Source organism: Diceros bicornis, chromosome 12, assembly GCF_020826845.1.
Source record: "Diceros bicornis minor isolate mBicDic1 chromosome 12, mDicBic1.mat.cur, whole genome shotgun sequence".
NCBI lineage: Eukaryota > Metazoa > Chordata > Mammalia > Perissodactyla > Rhinocerotidae > Diceros > Diceros bicornis.
In genome coordinates, this window is record NC_080751.1 from 68,732,625 (window position 1) to 68,750,322 (window position 17,698).

Consider the following 17,698-nt stretch of genomic DNA (forward strand, 5'->3'; position numbering starts at 1 on the left):
TGGTCAATGTGTGTGTGGCACCCTGTACTCAGAAGGTCTCCATTTATGCACCAAACACACACTTACTGAATGCCTGCTGTGTACTACGTGCAGGCCTCGTGCTAGGCTCTGGGGGAAATCTGGGGACTGAGACACAGTTCATGTCCTCGAGGACACTGCTTCTCAAACCTGAGGGTGCATGAGGGCCCCCTGAAAGGCTTTCTAAATCACAGATTGCTGGGCCCCACCACAGAGCTTCTGATTCAAGAATGGGGCCTGATTCTGATTCTGGGATGGGCCTGGGAATTCACACTTCTACTAAGCTCCCAGGCAATGCTGGTTCGGCTGGACCAGGGACCACAATTTGGGCAGCACTACTGACGAACATTATAGTTTATAAGAGGCAACACAAAGAATTACTGTGAAAGGAAGGATGTGATAGTTGCCATAAGAGAGGCACAGAGAAGCCGCAACGGGGCCCAGACGAAAGGGAAACTAAGGAGGCTTCAAGCAGAAGGCACTGGTTCAGGTCTCAAAGCACTGGTGGGGTTTGGGCATATGGTAGTGGGGGAAGGTGCGAGGGAAGCATGCACGTTACAAAGAGGGGACTGGCTTACACGGAGGGGCCGTGGCAGGAAGCGTAGTGAACTTGAGGAACCGAGAGGATGGTCCCTATGTGAGATGTTAGCTGTTCGACGCAGGTCTTCCAGCCACTGCCCGATTTCTCTGAGGCTTCTGGCTCAGAGCAGGCGCAAGTGCGGCCCTCCCCCTGCTGCCTGGCTCAGTGTTCTCATCACTGTGTTCTCAGGGCCGACCACAGACACATAAGGCCATGCTGAGAATACAGGCCACGTGACCGAATGCTGACCTTCATCTTAGTTGGCCAATAGAGCCCAATGGTATTATTGGCCCCACTTCATGCCCAGTTCAAAACCCAAATTGTCCCCCTTCTTCCTGAATACCCTGTCCATTTTTGGTTTTTTTAGGAAAAAGAAAAGAGCGCCCTCTCTTATTTCTTAATTAACAGTAAGATACCTCTCCACTTTCCTGCCACCTTCTCTACCCTATTCCTACAAATATGATACCAAACACAGTACTAACTTATTTAAGAAAGACCTGAAGGTGCACATGTGTGTGTGTTGCCATATACCAGTGAGCACCACCATCAAACAAGTCCTGCCAAATCCTCACATTTCAAGATCTCCCGCGTCATAAGAAAGGGATTTCTTTAGTTGAGTCAAAAATCTATGTCCACGTAGCATACGTTAGCCTACCGTCACAAAACGGATCAAATCTAATTTTGTTTTAAGCTTCTACCTGGTGACCAGGGCTATCTTTGCCCAACCAAAGTCAGATTTCATAGTCACAAAATACTAGGGGCATAGGGTGACAACAGGACAACCCCCTAGACCAGGGTTCCTGGTCTGATAAATCGGCAAGGGGCTGATGACCCATCTCCAATCCTTGGTGCTGAGCAGTGGGCCTGTTACCGTGCCAGGAGCTCAGTGAGGGTGGTGAGTGAATGCAAGAAAGAAAATGAACAAGCGAATGGACGTCATGCAACGGAATTATCTCACTTGGGCTTGTTGTGGAAAACCGTGACGAGCTCTATAATTCTTGGCATCTGATCAGGGGCTACACCAGAGAATGGTCTGCTTAGTTCTTTCACTGCCCTGAGAAAGGTTTTAGAGTTTTATCAGGAGGACATGCTTGGAGCCAGACTGGGATGAGGTCGCAGTGTTGCCTGTTTCTAGAGCATTCCTTTAGGCTCCCCTCCCTCCACCTCTTGCTATACTTGCCTTTAAATATCACTGGCTTGGCCTTGCATATTTTCAGCAAGTTGTCAGGAACGGACACTGGTTCTCCAGAGGCCACAACGGGAAGGGTGACTGAAGCTGGTCCCACCAAGCCAACCTGGGGCATGCAGGACACGCCTGCACTCTCTAGGAACATGCCAAAGCATTAGAAAGACACGTGAGACTGGGCATCCATCTCCAGCAGACCTGACCTCAGGCCAGCCAACAAATCTGCTACAACTTGACCCTTACCCCCCTTACGGGAGCACCCAAGTCTTGGAATCACAGACTCCTGAGGTCGAAAGCATCTTCAAGGACACTCAGTCCAACTTTCCCCACCAAACAACCCAGTCTCCTCCTCTTCTATATCCCTGCCAAGTGACAGGCAAGCCCCTTTTTAAATTCCTTTAGGATCAGGGAACTCCCTACTGTACAGGGATCCTGGGCTTTGTTAAGCAAGTCTAACATAAGAGAAAGAGATCCTTTTGTTATCCCAAAGTTGGCTCCCTAGAACTTCCTCACCAATACACACAAATGACATGCACACACACACACGCATGCACACACACCACCACCACTAGCACCTGAGTGTTGGATTTTTGGCAAAGCTGTTGGCACTTACCATACTTAGCTCTGTTCCCACCACCCTGGGGGTAGCCACTGTCTGTAGCTGATGGAGATTCTGGAGACCACCCTTTGTGGCGTTTTTTGGGGGGCCCGGAGTTTGATAAGATACCTAGACAACATTCAGAGTATAAATTAGGCTGTCACTAGGGATGAGCTTCAATAAAACATTCTTCTGACTTGGAGTATACTTAGTTGCTATATATATTTTTAAAAATCACAGTTTTACAATGGCTTTTAGCATCTAGCAAAGTGTCTAGGCATAAGGAAATATCCTGTCAATCTTCGGAAATGTTTCATTCTAAAGTTGTGCAAGAATCTGAGCTGTCTCTGAGCCTTCGCTCCTTCATCTTTTTTTTTTATTATTTTGTGGGGAACACTGGCCCTGAGCTAACATCCAATGCCAATCCTCCTCTTTTTGCCGAGGAAGACTGGCCCTGGGCTAACATCCATGCTCATCCTCCTCTACTTTATATATGGGATGCCGCCACAGCATGGCTTGACAAGCAGTGCGTCAGTGCGCACCCAGGATCCGAACCTGCTAAGCCTTGGGCCGCCGCAGTGGAGCGCACGCACTTAACCACTACGCCCCCGAACCAGCCCCCAACTCCTTCATCTTTAAAATGGGAAAATAAAACCTACTCTGAAAGTTGGTTTAATTGAGACTAAAGAGAACATATGTAAAGCACAGAGTTTGAGTCCAATAAATGGTAGCCACCAAAACCCACATCATCACCATGATCATCTTCATCTACAGATTCCAATATATTAATACGTGTTTCTGTAGACAAGTTTCACCACAGTTTCACCACTTGGGGGCAGTACTGATCCACCCGTGCTCCTCTCCCCCTCCTAGCCTTGAAAGCTCATTTCAGACAAAAAACATCAAGAGAACAGAAGCTGGTACCCACTGCTGTTGATGAGTCATCCCCGCCCACTCTAGATAACAGCATGTGCATGACTCATGCTATGTTTGTGGATTATTCAAAATACCAAGAATTGGTTACCATATTTTTTTGACCAATCTGACACAAAACTCCCCCTACACTTAGAGCTACATGTTCAACGGTGACTGCACATTAAACTCATCTGGGAAACTTATAATTCTCTATGCCTGGATGTAACCCCATCCCAAGTACACTAGAACCCCAGCATCGGGGTGGGACCCAGGCATCCCGATGACCCCCGAGCTCCCTGATGATTCCAGGGCACAATCAGGGTTAAGAACCACCATTTAGAGCAACATTTCTCTAAGTTTGTCCTCAGAAGGAACTAGACAGAACCAGCAGGGACTTGTCAAAAGTGTCCACTCCTGGGCCCCACCTCGACCTACAAAATCAGATCTCTGGAGATGAGAGTAACGAACACAAACGTTCACAAGCACCCCTGGCTATGCTCACTCAGTGCTGCAGTTTGAGAATTATGTGCTTTGGAGGCTCTTAAAAGGAATCCAAAATTATTTTCACCTCTTCTTTAGACTGATTGAAAATTAAAGTGAATAAAGAGTTAAAAACAAAATACTACGTTTACTAAGAGCTTTCAAACAGGTGGGCTCTTTCGACCCTCTCACAAACTCTGAGGCAGCTACTGTTATCCTCGTTCTGTTTAGACCACATCTTGTCACAACTGGGTACCTTGAGAAACCCAAAGGTGGGTTTGGAAGCAATTAGCTGAAGTTGTTTCTTTTCCCTTTGTATGTTAAGGAGATGTAAACACCAACCATCCTGAAACTGACCAAGCCTTACCACAAGAGCTATGCCCATGACCTTTGCCTTATTTTTAATGCAAAGATCTCTCCAGGAGGAGCTTAGGCCTTATTATATGGAAGCATGTTCTCCAACTGAGCCTGTGCAAGCGAACACCCGCCTCTCCCTTTTGAATATTCATTCCCCAACCAAATAAAAGTTCCTGCTTCCCTTTGTTCGGGGAGGCCATGACTTTGTAAATGATCCCTCATGGCCTCCTATTTGCTGCAAATACACTTTACTTTGTGAGACAACTTCCACTGGTGTAGAGTCTTATTTAACTCATCAGGGCAAGCCCACTTGGTTCGCTAACAGTCTGTCCCCATGTGCCAGTGGAAGAGCTCCCACAAAGACGAAGACACCAGCTCCTCTAAAATCCATATGAAACCACCAAAAGGCAGACTGGGCCTTGGCGCTAAGGATGGAAGATCTACAGATACTTTCTTCCTTTGGGAAGCTAACCCTAACTGCCCCTAAGTGGACTCTAAGCTCATGAACCTCCCAAAATGATGCCCCCAGGAGCTGCCCCTGTGGTACCAATGTGGACCAACTACTTCTTACAGTGTCTTGGGGGGGCCACTATTTGGCGTTTTGAGTGAGACAGTTCTTCATTATGTAGCCCACTCATTGCAGGATGCTTAGTGCTGTGACCGCCCCCACCCCCCACCAAAGTGGGGAAAACCAAAAAAGGATCCTGCACATTCTCTACCACCACCCCCTCCAGCCCCCAAGCAGGGGCAGCACTTTTCCATTGAGAACCACTGAGCTAGGGTCCTCAGCCCTCATGAAACACTCCTTGTAGTTTCAGATCGGTTTCTTAAAATTGATTTCAGCTCTCCCCAGCGAAGGAAGGCAGGCGCAGGACCTCAGACTCTTCAGCTGTGCTCTTAATGCAGCTCTATTCAGCCAGTGTCCTCTGTGGCGGGCTCCGTGGTAGCCGGGTGCCGAGGCTCAGGGAATCATATGACAACCAACCTGCTCTCAGGAACTTCACCACCCAACAGACACAAATGGCCGTGGAACAGAGGCTCTGACACGTGGGGGTCGCAGGGAGGAGGTGACACCTGAGCAAAGCAGGTTCAGCAGGTGAGTGGGGAAAGCTCTTCAAGAGCACAGATGAATGACCAGGGTGTGGAGACAGGAGGAGGAGGGCACTGAACTGTCTAGTGCAGCCAGAGCAAGGAGTTCTTGAACAGAAACAGCATGGAATGAGTGAGGTTCAACGGGTTTCTTGGGGTCAGATTCCAGAGGGCTTAAGTGCCATGCTGAGGAACTGGGAGCTATTTCCCACACCCCTCCAAGGGAACTGTGTTCATCCACCACAGAAGGGGGCTCCCCAGCCTGGCTTCCTAGAGCCAACTTCACAGGCCAACGGAGGCCCTCATTCCCTCCTGTTTGGGGTCAAGGCTGGACTGCACAGACCTCAGAGCAGGGAAGGGAGGCATCAACAGCACAGGCCTCCCATCACCATCCCCAGAGGCCCAGCTCCTCAGACACAAGGCCACCCCAAAATTTGGCACCTAGCCGAAAAGAAAACAGTCATAGGAAGAAAAGAGGGCGCCTGTCTGGGGTTCCTCACGCTGTGGGAGTGACAAAGGCTTGACCTCAGACTCCAGAATGGACATGCCAGTGAGGACTGGGAAGTCTCAGATTCAATTCAGAAAATACATTGTTCCTCCAACTAAGAGGGAGAGTTCACAAGATTTCCACCAGGGAAGTCATCCTCCACCGGCCGTGTAATGGAAGCAGGGAAGCCTGGACTCTAGGCCTGGGCGGCCTCTCTGGGCCTCACTTTCCTCCTCCACAAAACAGTGTTTGACCAGACAGTTGCTAAGGCTCTGCCAGTCTGATAGTTTTGGATCCTAAAATTCCGTTTGGCTGTGTGCATGAAGGAGGAAGGAGAGAGAGAAGACCAGCTTCTTAAATGGCCCTGGGTGAGCATGGAGCGGAGAGCACTGAACTGAGAGTCAGAGAGCTGGGTCCGGCTGCCCTGCCTCTCCAACTCTTCCTCAACCCTCAGCCTCCTCTCTAGCAGGCGGTCTGCTTAACCCCTTCACACATCTCTTTCTCTTTTGGATCCTCACCTCCTCATCCCTCTTCTTCCCATATCATCTCTAATTAATGTTTCCCCAACTGTAAGCTGCAGCTCAGTTGTCACCTCCACCGGGAAGCCCTCCCTGAAGAGACCAGCTCAATGATGATGCTGATGTGGGTGGCAATAATGGTGCTCCTTAGTGGGCTGCCAGGTGTGCCCTGAATTTCCATACAGCACCTCATCTGATCCTCTCAACAGCCCTCAGAGCAGACTTCTTATTTCCAGATGAGGGAACATTTAGCCAGAAGACTTGTCCAAGATCCATCGACTAATAAGGGGCAGAGTTGGGTTTTGGATTCATAGTTATCTGATTCTGGAACCCACATTCTTCCCATGACACCACACTGCCCCCTATTTCTCCAGAACTCTATAGCCCTCCTGATGCATGGCCCACAATGAGACAGGTCACCTGCCTCACAACAGGTTCCTACAGCTTCTCAGCAGACACACGTGTGGCCGAAGCCACAGCCCCCATCCAGCACCAGGGCCTGGGCACAGCCCCGCCGACTCAGGAGGCACCTGCTGACCTGGCCTGACTTGCATTCCAAGCCACTGTGACCCCAGGAGGCTTGGTGGCTCCTGCATGGTAGCTCCCACGTCCCCCCCAACACCTCAGCCCAGAGAAAAGACTCCCGGAGAGGCAGGCCACCTAACGCCGAGGGCCGCGGCACGGCCGAGAGGTTGTTCTTCACCAGCTGTGGGTGCTTTGTGGAATCTCTGCCATTGAAAACAGCTGGACCCACGGCAGCGGTCAGTGAGGGGTGATCGGAGGCCGGTCCTGAAACCAAGGAGAGAGAGAGAGCAGGGTCAGTTCACAGGATGCTCTGTGAGCCCGGAAAGCAGGAAATTACTTATCTTCCATCTTTACAACCCAGCGTTTCACTGACAAGTAATGTCGGGAGGTCAGAACTCCTGACAGAGTGATTCTGCTCCACTGAGAAAACACACACACACTCTCTCCCACTTCAGCGAGCGCCCCCTGGGTGAAGACAGACCAGAGGGACCCAAGTGGCAGTGGGGCTCCCTGAATTCCAGGAGCGCCCCGCAACCGTTCTACCTTCCCTCTCACCCTCGCACACGCTCAGGAAAGCTGTCAGGTGTGCAATCGCCCGGGTCCAGGCTGCTCACAGGGCCTGGGGCTCCCCCGCTCCGAGGATAATTCTGGGGCAACTGTGGGTTCTGCTCTCCTGAGGCTCACTGCACTGCTCAAGTCGCCCACATCAGCCAGAACGGTCCGGAAGGCCCTCCAGAGTTGGGAGTAGCACAACAGTTGGGTGAGGCAGCATGGGAGGAGGTTAAGAGCGTGGTTCTGAAGCCTGAGGGCTTGTGTCTGAATCCCAGCTCTGCTGCTGAATGGCTGTGTAACCTCACTTAACTTACTTAACCTCCCGATGCTTCAACTTTCTCATCCACAAAAGGGGGTAATGAGGAAGCCACTGTGAGGCTGACATGCGTTAACAGGTCAAGTGCAGAGAACAGTGCCTGACAGGCAGTATGCACTAAGTATTTGCTATTACCAAATCTTAATTCTTATAACCACCCTGCAAATTAAGACAGAAAAAATGTTCTCCAACTTTACAGATGAAGAAACAGAGATTCAAAGAGTTGAAATGAGTTGCCCCAAATCGCTCAGCTAGAAGGTGGCAGGGCTGGAACTTACACCCAGGTACACTGATGGTGAAAATCACGGACTCTCCAGTCGCCATGGTGGCAGAGGTCCCAGGGAGCCTGGGCACAGTGAGGACAACAGCAGATACCACGTGGAAGGGGAGGCTCAGTGCCTCTGGAGGAGAGCATGTTCCCAACCCAGGCACAACCTCTCATTATCGATGTGATGAGATGGCGTGGGGTGGGTAAGGGCCCTGGCTCCCCTCTCAGGCCCCCTCTACAGACCCTCTGGGCAGGAGGAATGGAAACAACCAACTTTCCAGAGTCCTTGAGAAAACTGCTCTCTCCTGAGATAACAGCTATCAGGCTTATCGGGTCTATTCAGAAAAGCAACAAACCAAACGTGAACCAGAAATACCTGCTGTCAAATCTTGGCACCTCCCTCCCACTGCCCATGAGATCCTAGCCAACCAACTATGAGCCTCGACTTCCCAGTCAGCGCAATGGGAAACTAAAGCCTGCTCACAGGGTGGCTGTCAGGATTCCATGAGATAGACATCGAGTTGGGGCACACTGAGCACAGGATAAATGGTGCTCTCTAGTCTTAGCTGGCCCTTCTGGGAATTCAGTTCCAGCACTGACTTAGTGCCCGTTACAGAGCAAGCTCTATCCTATGAACTGGGGGGTGCAGAGGGACCCCAAGACACCATCCCAACAACAAGGGGACCAGGTTACATAGCAAACAGGGATGCAGAACCTCTTTCCAAATTAAAAACAGCATTCTGTGTTGGAAACTATTACAAACTCAAGATGAAATGTAAGGCATTGTAGAAAGAGAGAACATACAGAGCATGCCCCTGATTTATCTTGCAGAACGTGTGGTGCAGAATCAAGCAGCCGTGCTGGTGGCACACCAGGCCTGTGGACGGAGCTCCTTGGTGCTTCTCCATCGCCTCACCTGCCTGCTGGGCTCCCATCGGGACGCTCGGGTTCGTTCCAGGAATGGGCTCGCTGGAGAAGGTCGCCAGAGGCCCGGAGCTCTCCAGTGGCGGGAAGAGAGAACTGGAACAAGTACTGGCGGGGGTCTGCCGGCTTCTGAACTCTAAGGGGGCAAGATGCCTGGGTGAAAACCAGTTCACTACTCCCCAACAGTTACGAAATGAGCTCCTGGACTGGAATTTGTCCTACAGGAGAGCCAGACACGTAGCTAGCTGTAACAATGCCAAGACCATCCTACTCTTTGCTTCAGTGTAGCCGGGTGAGGAGGGGGTACGACTACCCCCCAGGGCTCCACGCCAAGGGCAGGGGGAGCCGTGTGATTGTCAGGAGTGGGAGCAATATTGAGAATTTGAGAAAAAAAGAGAAACAGATGATACAAATGAGTCATCCAATCACTGCCCTTAAAGTCCACGGAAAGAACAGAGCACTTCTCAAAGGTAAAGGAATGGCCAATGCCTTCCTCTATCCCTTAAGTCACCCTGTCGGGAAGATTAACTCCCAGTGGCGTATCTAACCTGGGAGGTGCTTGGTCACAGCAAGTGATCAAAGACCCTTCACTGGTGCCACAAGGGGAGGAACCACTGCCTCCCAGACATAGAAGATGACTGGCACATAGTAGGAGCTCAAGAAATATTTACTGAATGATGTCAGAAAGGGAGAGAGGAAGGAAAAGAGCAATGGGAGGGGGTAGGAGGAGGACTGCTGGAGCCAGCCCCTCCTGAAGCCCTTTCCTTCTACTCAGAAGCTGGCTGGGAGACGCCAGGTGACCAGAAGTGAACCAACACAGATAACTGAGGGACAAGAGGCTGGCTCTCCTCGTATCTCGCTGAGAACCCTTCTAGGACATGTCCCTTCACAACTGGTCAAGTGAGGTGTATCCCAGTGAGGACTTGAGGCTGGGCCTCTGGCATCCAACCCCCAACCCTCTTCCCACCCCACCCTCCTCCCATCCTCCACCCCCTCACACACCCCACCCTCTTCATGTCCCCCACCCCTCTTCACAAACACCCCCCCACACACACCCCACACCCCTCACACACCCCACCCCCTTCACACACATACCCCTTTCACACACCCCACCCCCTTCACACACCCCACCCCCTTCACACACACACCCCCTTCACATACCCCACCTGCTTCAGACTGAACCGCTCACCTGAGCCTTTCCAACAAATGAGAGGTCCTTTGGTTAGAGCCCCCTGTGCGTTGCGGACCAGATAATACTTCAAGTGTTTCTGCTTCTTGGGCTGAGTGGTCAACTTAAGATTTATGTGATTGGAGAATTCCGTGAAGTAACAGAAGCCCTTCTTTCCACAGCCAACACAATTCCCAGAGAAACCTGGAGGAGGAAACAGACCATGAAAGTCTCCAACTTACCTCCCAAGTCTTCTTCAAATAATACACAATTCATCAAAACTCTGACCATTCGTGTCCTGTACCACCAACCAGAGAATTCCGCAGGGCAAACGTGCCCACCATCTTATGCTGGCCCAGGGATCAGGACGGCCTTGACTCCAACAGAAGAAGAAACAAGAAGACTTGGTCATAGAGATGGGCCCAGGCAAGCCTGGAAGATTGAACTTGCTTAGGGGCATATTTTAAAGCCTATACATAGAGCAAACTTTAAAGCATGAGAACCGTCCCGTTCAACCGTCTACACTGATCAAGTACCTGCAATAATTTTGTATGCCCCTATTTCCTGTGATTGGTGTTGGCCAGTTATAGAATCTCAAAGCAATTAGATCACTGAGACTGGATACATTGGGAGACCTCTTGAGAGTCCAAAATTCCATCCTGGAATCAAGTAAGTCGATCCCATGATTTGCTGAAAAGGAATTGAGAGAACTCCATAATGCACAGCCAGGATAGTGGCAAGTGAATTCTGTGGGTTTAGCAGCCAGTGGAGTGGAGATACTTCGCCAGAATGAGGCTAACTCGGTGTCTGTGTCCTGCTGCCCGAGGCCAGAACGGGCCTTTCTGGTTGTTGACAGAGGTTCCCATCAGCTGTGAGGCTCTGGGAAGGCTGTCTATGCAGTGGCAATGACAAAACCACCTCCTGTGAACTATTAAAATCCAGAGAATATGTGTGAAAAGTCCTTTATGAACTGTAATGTCTATTCAAACTGTACTCATTAGAACTGTCAGCTAATATAAGAGAAATGCAATGATTTGGCTGTTCTATCTGATGACCGTTCTTGTTTAAACTCACTATTCTCAAGGTCTTCCTTAAGACCTTGCTCTGCCCACTGGTATGTCTGGTTTCTATAGTACAAGGTCCTTTGGTAAGGGAGACCCTGAAGCTGAGACTAATTTATTTTATCATAATCTTGGGCTGACAGGTTTACAAAGGTCATTTTGATTCAGGCCGTGAGGCCCACGCAGTTCTGTGGGTAAGCTCTGCTTTTAAACAGAGGATTTCTGTGGCCTCTGGCTAGTGTTCAAAATAATATCAGTTACTGAAGGTTCAAAACATCTCCACAGAGAAATGAGGCATTTACATTGAAGAAACCTACTGGATTCTCTGATTTATTTTATTTTAAGCAAATTTAATACTCCTTCAAAGACTTCAGAAATAAGGACAAATCTTATGGTGTAGGCACAAGACAGGTACAGGTTGGTTTAACCTTCCAGAACCCTATTCCCTCTGCACCAGAGCAAACAGATAAGGGACCAGAAAAATGTCCAACACTGTGCTCTATATGAACTTGTTTCTAAAGGCACAGGAAGGGAACTAACAGGTACAGAGAACCAGGGATGCTCTTGCCTTTCTCTGTCATCCAGACGGGTCCCTCAGTGTAACCGACACAACAACCAGTCAATCAGGACAGCAAAACCTTCCTTTGGGAAATTTGAGAAACGGAGAGGCTAATAGTCCAAAGTAGATACAGAAAGTGATGCCTTCAATTCTAGCATGAGAATGACGTCTAGACCTACAAGCACAGCATTCAAGGCTGCCCCCAACCCCCTCACCCTCATCTCCAGCTCCTCATTCCGCTACGCCCAATTCCCAACTGGACTCCCCCTGCCCACTCCCACCACCCGCCTGCCCCCAGACTCATACTCTTCCTCACTTATGCCCCACCTGCATGCTTCCTGCCCATCACTCAATGCCCAGCCCAAACACGTGCACCTTCAGAACCTTCCTTGACCCGAAGGGCCGGGTCTCACTGTTCTCCAAACCCCTACAGCTCTTTACATTGCTCGGAGGGTCCTTGTAACTTCTTCCTTAGTGTTAAAGTTGTTGAAATTCATGTAATTTTTTTCCCATAACTATCCCCATGCTTCCAAAGGACCGGGATCACGGTGTGATTGTGTGTAGGTGTGAGATGCGGCCGTGTATGTGCACAGACTAGTACCTGGCACATGGTAGACTGTCAATAAATATCAGGAGGGAAGAAGGAGAGGAAACAAGGTAACTATGAAAGTCAGATTTCTGGGGCCGGCCCCGTGGCTTGGCGGTTGAGTGCGCGCGCTCCGCTGCTGGCGGCCGGGGTTCGGATCCCGGGCGCGCACCGACGCACCGCTTCTCCAGCCATGCTGAGGCCGCGTCCCACATACAGCAACTAGAAGGATGTGCAACTATGACATGCAACTATCTACTGGGGCTTTGGGGGGAAAAAAAAAAAAAGAAAGTGAGATTTCTGCTTAGACTCTGAAGTAATAACCTAAGGTTTATATTTATTCCAACCTGGGAACCTTGAGATAAACACAGCTCAACTGCCGTCTAAGAATAAGGCCCTGAGAAACCTTCTGAGCTCCCTGGAGGGGATTGTGGCTCTGAGTGTTGAAAAGATGGATGAACAAGAAACAGAACTGCAAGACCAAGGACGCTGAGAGCCTTTGCCAAGGCCAGCGCTGCCACTGAGCCACAGCCACACAGATCACAGGCCTTCAGCGCACGAGAAACGGGGGCTGTGGGGCCAGGAGCAGGGATGGGAACCACCAACCACAAAGAGCTGCTCCTGTGGTTCGGAAATTAAAGTGGAAACCCTGGCTCTTCCTGGTCAGGTGTCTAGGGAGCCAGCAAGCAAACTGCTCACTTGCTTTGGCAAAAGCTGGCTGGCCAGGAGAACCAGCTGCTCTTCTGAGAGGTGATCCAGGGCCACGGGGGGGGGCCAACCAAGAAAACCGCAGGCCGCTTACCAACCGGCCCCAGGACACAGGGGAAATGGTTTACACCACCCCAGCTGAACATATGAGGTAATTCTAATTTTTCAAGAAATTGTCTGAAAGGCAATAAAATTGTTCACAAGGAAGAACAAAACAAGCCATTCTCTTCGGAAATCTACCTTAGGACTTGGGAGTCTGTAACAACCTCTTCAGAAAACAGGCCTTGAAACATGGGATACGGCCTGAATCCTCAAATTCCTGCCAGGCACAAATATCCCGAGTTGAGAGAAATCACTCCTTCAGCGTACCACACCATGGGGAACGTTCCCTAAAATGACGCTCATGACCACACACAGCTGCACTAGGCGATCTTCCCGCAGGTCCAGCTGAGCTGCTTTAGCTGCAGTCGGGAGCATTTGCTTGACAAGCACCTCCTGAATGGGTGCGTGCCTATACATGCCGGCCACCGAGCCAGGCTCTCCCCTCTGCTGGAAGGAAAGCTCCTGTCCCTCTCTCCATCCCCCTGGACTACAGTGGAGCACGCACAGACTTGGGAATCAGAGGAACGTGGGTTCAAATCCTGCCATGCTAGTTATATGACTTTGGGCAGGTTAATCAACATCTCTGAGCTCCGCCTTCCTCATCTGTAAACAAGATGACAACTGTGAGCATTTACTGCACACTGACCACATGCCAGGCACGGTGCCAAGCACTTTACATTACAACCATCCTCATTTAGCCCTCGTGAAGACCCGTAAAACAATGCGTAGGAGCCGCAGTTTACAGATGAGGCACAGAGGGAAGTAACTGGCCCTTGTGCACAGGGTAGGAAGCAGCGGAGTTCGGATTGAACCTCCCCGCTATGCCGTCTCCCCACAAAAATCCATCTTGAAGGAGCACTAGGAGGGTAAAGGGCCCACTACATGTCTAGCGCACAGCAGGTGGTCAGTAAGTGTCACTTCTTCCTCTCCCTCAGACAGGGATGCTGTATTAGAAAGGAGAGTGCAGGGGGTCAGGAGACTCAAGGCTGACCCTGCATAGCCCCTGACAGTGCCGTGAGATTGGGGGAAGTGGCTCAGTCTCTCCAGGTTTCAGTTTCCCAATCATGAAAGGGAAGGAGAGGACTAAATGGGTCCCAGGCTTCCTTCCAGAACCAAAGTTATACGATTCTTCTTTGAAGCATGCACAGTGCCTCCTTCCAATGTAGCAGGTGGTCTCTGAGCACATGGCTTATGGCAGGTTGGAAGAAGCCCAGGTTTATCACTAGGGCTCCTCCCTTTGCAGAGAGGGGGTTCCCCCCCAACCCTTAGCATGGCTGTGGGTGCCCACCAGTGCCTGATCTTTCCTTCTTGGACCACAAGTCCAAGGAGGCCTCACTGATACCACCACTCTAGACACGAGTGGTCATAAACCAGTCCTCCAGGCCCACCTACCCCCACCTCGTGCCTTCCTGGGGGTGTGGGTGCCTCCCTCCCACTATACACCTAATGCTCAGGGAGGCTGGGTCCAGGCCGCTGCTCCAGGGCTAAGCTGTCAACCTAACATGCAAAATGCAAATTTGACAAATATTGTTGAGCACAAATATGTTTTGAGCTCTCAAAGAACACTTGCTAGGAATTAACCCAGGAGCTCTGAGGATGACACAGATAGAAGTACATGGCCCCTGACTGTTAGGAGGAAGGGACCAACATGAATAATTAACTTCATATTGAGGCAGTGATAAGTATTAACCAGAAGTACTGGCAGTAATAACAGCAGTTCCTCAAATTGGGGCAGCATCTTAGAGTTTGTAAGGAGCTTCACATAGGGGCTCGCTTAACTCTCCGAACAGCAGCGGGTGGGGCATAAGTCACTCCCCCTTTCCCAGCCTGAAGCTCCGAGAGAGGACGCACCTCTCTGCGAGGCTGGCACTTGCTTTCTGGCACATCATGCAGAGGAAGAATGGGGAGAGGGACAGGAGACGGTCAGGACGGCAATTCCGCGAGGACCTCCTGGCGAGGCAGGACTTAAATTGGCCCTTGAAGAAGTCAGACCTCGAGAGGCGCCTCTGTGCTCCTTTCAAGGAAGGAGCCAGCACAGGCGGCATGCGCGACACCAGGCAAGCTCAACGGCCACCCTCCTGGTCCCTGGAAATGAGCGGTGACTCGGGATAAAAACAGGATCACCAAAGCACAGTAAGTGAGAAAAACAGAGTCTAGCATCACATCTCCGCTGTGAACACAAGCTGAAACAATCGTTTTCAAGCCCACATGGAGTGAATGGAAAAGAAAATGGCCAAATTAAATAGGACGTTCATTGTGGGTGGTGGGATGTGGGCAAATTTTTTCTTTTTCAATTTTTGGATTCCTGTTAGTCCCATCATAATCCTATTTGTGGAGGTAAATGTAGCCTAACAACAAATGAGGAAAAAAATATGACCATAGCCCCCCCGCCTTGATATTTTGGCCAAATTCTGACTCAAGTGTGGAAATGATCTATCTGTGTCTCTGAAGGGGCTTCCGAGGCTCTGCTGTCTGCTGTGTTTCTGCGTGTGCCGGGGAAGAGTGACCGGGATGAGCACACAGCACAGAGGCCCTCCCCAGGGAGAGCACAGGAGCCGTATCAGGATTCCAGAAGAGACGGAAATGGGCCAGGGGAGATGGGTGTGGGGAGACGGGACAAACTCGAGGGTGGTTGACAGAACGTTAGGAGGTTTGAAACATGTAACCACCAGGACACCGTAATAACCTGCTCCTAACTGCTTCCCCTGCCTCAGTTTCTCCCTTTCAATAAAAATCAATTATTCACGTGACCTCCAAGAGATCTTTCTAAAACATAAATTAAAATGTGGTAGTCACGTTATTTGAACACTTCCAATGTTTCTTCAAAATATAGCTGTAAGGGAAAAACTAGGAAGGAAGCGCATATAAATTAAGAGAGACTTAGAGACATATCAACCAAATGCTTTGAGAGAATCTCATGTGGATCTTGATTCAAAAAACCAACTCTAAAAAAAATTATAAGAAAAACGTGAACACATTGGATATTTGATAATATTAAGGAATTATTGTTAAATTTTCTATATATGATAATGGTTTGGGGTTTCCAAGAAAAAGCTCTTATCTTTTAGAGATACACACTGAAATATTTACAGATGAAATGACATGATGTCTGGGATTTGCTTTAAAATAATTGGGGAGGAACCCACCAGCTGGGAGAGAATATTTGCAAAACATACATCTGACAAGGGGTTGATCTCCATAATATATAAAGAACTCACACAACTGAACAACAAAAAAACAAACAACTCGATCAAAAAATGGGCAGAGGAAATGAACAGACACTTCTCCAAAGAAGATATACAGATGGCCAATAGGCACATGAAAGGTGTTCAACATCACTAATCATCAGGGAAATGCAAATAAAAACAATACTAAGATACCACCTCACGTCCATTAGAATGGCTATAATCACCAAGACAAAAAACAAGTGTTGGAGAGGATGTGGAGAAACAGGAACCCTCATACACAGCTGGTGGGAATGCAAACTGGTGCAACCTCTATGGAAAATGGTATGGAGATTCCTCAAAGACTTAAAAATAAAGATGCCCTATGACCCAGCCATCCCATTACTGGGAATCTATCCAACAAACCTGAAATCAACAATCCAAAGAGGCTTATGCACCCCTATGTTCATTGCAGTATTATTCACCATAGCCAAGAAGTGGAAGCAACCTAAGTGTCCCTCGACTGACGATTGGATTAAGAAAATGTGGTATATATACACAATGGAATACTACTCAGCCATAAAAAAAGACAAAATCGTCCCATTTGCAACAACATGGATGGGCCTGAAACGTATTATGTTAAGTGAAATAAGCCAGAAAGAGAAAGACAAACACTGTATGATCTCACTCATATGTGGAATATAAACCAACACATGGACAGAGAAAACTGTACTGTGGTTACCAGGGGCAGTGGGGGTGGGGGGTGGGGAGTGGGCACAAGGGGTGAAGGGAGTCATATATATGGTGATGGACAAACAAAAATGCACAACCCAAAATTTCACAATGTTAAAAACCATTAAAACATCAAAATAATAATAATAATAATAATTGGGGAGGTAGAGAAGAGGGAAGGGCTCTAAATGAAACAAGGCTGGCCGTGTGTGTAACAGTTAAAGACGAAGGATGGATACATTACACTATACTACTCTCCTCTCTGCTTCCATAGTTCGGAAATGGCTTCCTGGGTACCACCGACTTTTCCAAGCGGGACCCAACTGACCCCTCCCCGCAGCCTCTGCTCCAGCCTGGGCCCCGAGTCCAGCTCCTCCATTCCTCCAGCATGCCAAGCTCCTTCACGCACATGGTTGCATCTGGGTTCAAATTCAGGACCTGCCACTTACTAGCTGGGTGACCCTGAGCAAGTCAGTTAACCTCTCTGTGCCTTTGTTTCTTCATACATAAATGCTAGATGGTGTACCCACCTCATCAGTTAACTTAATGAGAACAGTTTCTGGCACATGATAAGTGCTGGATGAACTAGCTGCTGTTAGTGTTCAGTTGCTGCTGCTGTTGCTGTTCTTCTCCAACTGGCAAAATTCCACTCCTTTTTCAGGGCCCAACTCAACGCCACATCCTCCGAGACACCTGTCCCATCACCGGGAGATGGTGCCCCCTTCAGCATCCCCACAGCTCTTTAACCCTCGGCTGTAGCATGTGGCACGGAGATGGAGCCTAACCTTCATTTCTGCGGTCGTTC

The 17,698-nt window shown here is 49.5% G+C and overlaps 1 protein-coding gene across 12 annotated transcripts in view; it reads right to left on the reverse strand.

Annotated features, from left to right (window-relative positions):
* The window catches only part of GREB1 (growth regulating estrogen receptor binding 1), a 144,131-nt gene that overhangs the window by 51,180 nt on the left and 75,253 nt on the right, over positions 1–17,698 (reverse strand). For all 12 annotated transcript variants that reach the window (XM_058551771.1, XM_058551778.1, XM_058551777.1 and 9 more), the window contains exons 5-9: positions 10,003–10,185; positions 8,806–8,949; positions 6,889–7,017; positions 2,398–2,511; positions 1,779–1,922 (exon numbers count right to left, since the gene is read on the reverse strand). In XM_058551771.1, coding sequence (XP_058407754.1) covers positions 1,779–1,922; positions 2,398–2,511; positions 6,889–7,017; positions 8,806–8,949; positions 10,003–10,185 — 714 coding nt within the window. The remainder of the gene's footprint in view (positions 1–1,778; positions 1,923–2,397; positions 2,512–6,888; positions 7,018–8,805; positions 8,950–10,002; positions 10,186–17,698) is intronic.